A 5,095-nucleotide genomic window follows, 5' to 3' on the forward strand; every position below is an offset into this window, starting at 1 on the left:
ATGTGTATATGTATGTATAGGAGGGTGTATGTGTGTATAAATATATATGTGAGTGTGTGCATATGTATGTACATGTATACATAGATAGACAGCACAGGATGAGTTTAATATGAAGGGATGATATCTAAAAAAATAAAATTAAGAAGTGAGAGAGGAATTAATTGGGAGGAGAAAGGGAGAGAGATTAAGGTAAATTATCTCATATAAAAGAGGCAAGAGAAAACTGTCACAATGGAGAGGAAGAGCAGGAAGGTGAAAGGGAATAGGACAACCTTACTCTCATTGAATTTGGCTTAAGGAGAGAATAACATACACACTCAATTGGGTATCTTACCCTACAGGAAAGTAGGGGGGAAGGGGATAAGAGAGGGTATGATAAAAGGGAGGGGAGATTGGGGTAGAGGGTAGTTAGAAGCAAACACTTTTGAAAAGGAATAGGGTCAAAGGAGAAAGAACAAATGTGGGGCAGGATAGGATGGAGAGAATTATAGTTAGTCATTCACAATATAACTACTATGGAAATGTTTTGCATAACTACACATATACAACCTATATTGAATTGCTTATTTTCCCAGTGGAGGTGGGTGAGGAGTGAAGAAGGGAAAAAATCTGCAACTCAAAGTTTTCAAAACAAATGTTTTAAAAAAATTGCCTTTTACATGCAATTGGGAAATAAGATATACAGGCACTGGGGTATAGAAATCCATCTTGCCCTACTAGAAAGTTAGGGAGGGATGTGGGAGGATATAAGAGAGAACAAATTGGGGAAGAGGTATTTGGTAGGCTTGATATTTTGGGGTGTGGGTAGGGGAAAGATGGGTAGAAAAATCTGTAACTCAAAATCTTGTGGAAATGAATGTTGAAAACTAAAAATAAATAAATAAATTGGAAAAATCTATATAAATCAATGTTTTATCTCTTCCAGCACCGGGACAACAGTAAATACTTAAAATAAATATACATTGAATTTAACTGGGATGCAACTAGGGCTAGAGGGATTCAAGTTGCAACTGTCACCTGATGAGGAAAAGGACAGGGACAGGAACAAGCATTTATAGTGTGCCTAAAATGTACCAGGCCCAGTGCTGACCATGCACTTTATAAATATTATCTCATTTGATTCTCCTTACAACCCTGCAAGATAGGTGCAGTTATTATTCCCATTTAACAGCTGGAGAAACTCTGGTAAACAGAGATTATTAGTGACTTGTCCAGGGTCACACAGCAAGTTAGTGTCAGAGGTCAAATATGAATTGGGTCTTTTTGACTCCAGGCTCAGAGTTCTCTGTACTACTCATTCAACTGCCCACCTACTGCAAACTGGAAAAGCACTAAATAAGCACCTGTGTGCCCTCTCTTCTCCTTCTATGGCATCTGAATGATAATAATAGCATTTATGTAGGGCTTTAAGTTTTTCAAAGTACTTTATATATGTTAGCTCACAATAACTCTATGAAATGGGTCCTTTCACATACCTATATACATACACACATACATACATGTGTATATGTATATGTACACACATGTATGTATGTGTGTGATATATACATATATAAATATACATGCATATATATGCATGTGGCTAAGAGAAATTAAATGACTTGCCCAGGGTCCTAGAGTAAGTAGGTGAGTGCATGAGATAGGACTTACACTCAGGTCTTCCTTACTCTAAGACCAGCACTCTATCACTGAGCCAACTAGCTGCGCATGAAGACAAACAGACCATGGCATCCAGTGTAAGCATGCCACATCTGCAAAGTACAGAATATGGTTAAAATGGGGAGGGATGTGTTTTAGCTGTGCCAGTACATTATCCACCTTGCCACTTCTGGGGTCCTGCCACAAACTTGTCACATAAGGATGGGGTCCAGGGAGGATAATAAAAGACAGATCACGTGGTTCTTCCTTTCCCTTTCCTTTAGACTTTTAGTTTGAGATTCAAAAATTGTCCTTTCCTAATTCACAACGTCCCTTCAGTAGGTGTCCTTCACATGTCTTAAATGCCCATTATGTTTCCCAGCTATCTTCCTGAAGTCACACTTATTTCTGGAAAGCCAACCAAGACTAACGGAAAGTACAGAACCTTGAATAAAACTGAGTAGCAGTGTTTGAGAAGAGATATACCAACACTTGGAGGGAGCAGTCACATCCTCTGCTTTCCTAAGTAAATTTCAAACTATGGAAGCTTGTGCTCTTGGAGCTAAGTCCCAGGATATCATCTTATTGAGGGAAGAGAGCTAGGAGGAAGGCCCCAGGGAGATGATACAGAAATATAATAGGTGAGATTCTGACATCTGTGGAACACACAAATCTTTTTGTATTGTAATGCATTTTTGTTACAATGAATGAGTCAAAACTCTGTGATTCCATACATGTGAGAATACCATTCACACACACAGATTGACAACTTGGGCAATGACTTAAGGAGTAACTTGGTAGGATAAGTAATTTGCCTGTAGCTCCAGTTTGCAAGTGTAGGAGATGGGATGTGAACCCAGATCTTCTTAATTCTATCCAGTAAATCAACGACATCCAAACTTGGATAATATAATGAGATCCACAGTGCAGAATACAACCCAGCCACACCTGGACATACTGTGCAACTCACTTAGTCCCACCCAAAACAAAAAGGAGAGTGGGTTTTTGTTCACCAGTAACTAACCCAGGGTACAGAGGTAGCCCTCAGAGTGTCAAAGAGCCCCGTGGAAGTGAGGTGATTTGGGCATCCAGGGATGGGTGTGAATTTCCCCAGTGGACCCTGCACAGTTGCTGTTCTAGAGTCCCAGGTAGAAGCTAGATTATAAATGCCCTGAAGGAGACTCAGAGTGGAGAAAGTGGGGAGCTTGAACAGGAAGGAAATATCAGATTGGGAGAGTGCTGGTAGATGTATGGTTGTGTGAGAAACAAATCCACCAATTGGCTCTGGAAGGGAGAGTAGGCTGGGACCCAGCTTCCCACTCTCTATCTTCCTACCCTACAATTGATTTATCATAAACCCCTTGGGGATAGGCCACAGTCACAATCTGGAGACCAATACATTTTGCCTTGCTGCCTCTCTTTAGCAACAAGACCATGAGGATGTTGCAAAACCTACATTCCCTGGCTTGCTTTCTAGAGTATCATCATCATCATAATGGCTAGCTTTTCTGTAAAACTCATTTGATTCTCACTACAATCTAGTGAGGTAGGTACTATTACTGCTTCCATTTTATAGATGAGGAAACTGAGATTAAGAAAAATTAAATAACTTGTGTAGGTCAAACCTTTAGTAAATGTTTAAGGCAAGATTTGAACTCAAGTCTTTCTGATTCTAAGACCCACACCCTCTCCACTGCACCAGCTGGCTGCCTCTTCAGCAAGCTACCAGATCATACTTAATAGCTATGTTGTATAGAAACCTTCTTTATAATGAGATTTTACCTGAAATAACCTTTATAGTTAACTAAATTATCATGATCATAGGCATACTTAAGACAACCTTCCCAACAGCCACTTGTACAGGGATAATACAGTTACTACTGGCTGGCTACTACATGCCTAGCATGATCAGGCAGTCCTCCTTTGAGTACAGTGAATGAGTAGGGGTCCTGACTTTGAGAGAAAGGGAATATGGGAAAAGATGACTCTCTAGCTAGTGCGAAAAAAGAAAATGACATAGGTCTATGTCTAAGAAAATACAGATACACTCACACATGAGGGAATAAGATAAGGAGTAAAGGAAGAGATGGGTTGTGTACAGAGTTTGGACCCTTTCCCAGTCTCAACTCTCCACCACCCCCCGGGATAGCCATGTTTTAGGTGCCCATGACAGATATAAAACAAGTAATTAATGCTATTTCAGTAACATGCATATGTTTTAGTAACCAATATTTATTTTGTATTAAAAATAATGCCAGAATAGCCTAGTACGTGATTTAAGGGTATAACATTTCACCATCACCCTCTGTATATTTTTTCTTTTTTTATTGTGTACTTAATCAAGTTTACACTAGTAAACTACATCAAAAGAACAATAAAAGTTTCTGTGACCTTTCTTAGTCCTTATAATTCTACACGTGTACTTTTTCCATAGTTGTCATCAGCATTTACATCATTTACCATTCTACTTTTCTCTCACACTTTGCATTACAGGCCGGCCTCACATAATGCCACTGGGACCAATCATTGCTAATAAATGGTAGCACTTCCTTTAGGAATATTCTCCCAACCCCCACTCACACTGGCAGTTTGGGTCCACACAGGGCTGTGGACCATTTCTTCCCTCGGGGTTCTACCGTTGGGTAACCCTAAGGGGCCAGGGTTTCCGTTACTGTTGCTTATATCTGCTATGCTCCCCCAGTATCAATTAACCAGCTAACTTCTCTCCAATATCCATCAAACAGCTGATATCAAAGTATTCTTTTACAAAAGGGTATTTACTGAGAAGGTATAGCAAGAACAGTGGTTATAAAACAATCCCCAAACCAGGAGACAACACTCTCCTCCTGTCTATGCACACAAGTTCCCTGGGAAGAATGAACTAAAATTTAAAGTACAAACATAGCTTAGAGCAGACATGGTGCCAAGGAGTACCTCTCAACTCCTGTCCCTGGGAGTCCTTTCGCTCTTCTAGGAGTCCCCACCAAGTTTTCTTTGGGGTGAGGTATCACCAATGGACAAGTCATTCCTTTGTGTATCTGGAATAGCTTCTTTTATGACTCAGTGTCTTGGCTTATAGGTCAATCCACTTCTGGGCTGGGTCAAGCAGGTCTTTTGGCTGCTTCGAGGGCTCCTCACTGGACTCATCTAGTGTGGCTATTGGCCTCTGGTGGTCTCTGTTATCGACTCTGGTTGCTGAGGGGACCTTTTGTAGCTCTTCCAGCCTTGTGAAGCTCTTGTAACCTGGTCCATTCTGGCTTTGGATAATCATTCACCTAAGATCAGGAAGGAAGAAACACAATAGAGTGGAAGTGCCAAGAAGTCAGGGACACATGGTGACTGAGTAGGAGGTAAGGTCTGCTGCCCCACTCCGACCTGGAAGCTCACAGCAGTCCTCTCACATAAAAACTAGGAAGAAAGGAAGGAAGGAAGGAAGGAAGGAAGGAAGGAAGGAAGG

At 40.8% G+C, this 5,095-nt stretch overlaps 1 protein-coding gene across 1 annotated transcript in view; it reads right to left on the reverse strand.

Moving 5' to 3' along the window:
• Positions 1-4,889: 4,889 nt before the first annotated feature.
• The window catches only part of UPF2 (UPF2 regulator of nonsense mediated mRNA decay), a 200,541-nt gene continuing 200,335 nt past the window's right edge, over positions 4,890-5,095 (reverse strand). The window contains exon 22 of the mRNA XM_069106399.1: positions 4,890-4,913. Coding sequence (XP_068962500.1) covers positions 4,910-4,913 — 4 coding nt within the window. The 3' untranslated portion in view covers positions 4,890-4,909. The remainder of the gene's footprint in view (positions 4,914-5,095) is intronic.

Source organism: Petaurus breviceps, unplaced genomic scaffold (genome assembly GCF_028583685.1).
Source record: "Petaurus breviceps papuanus isolate PSGF00001 unplaced genomic scaffold, PetGlider_PUasm1.0 79, whole genome shotgun sequence".
Taxonomy (NCBI): Eukaryota; Metazoa; Chordata; class Mammalia; order Diprotodontia; family Petauridae; genus Petaurus; species Petaurus breviceps.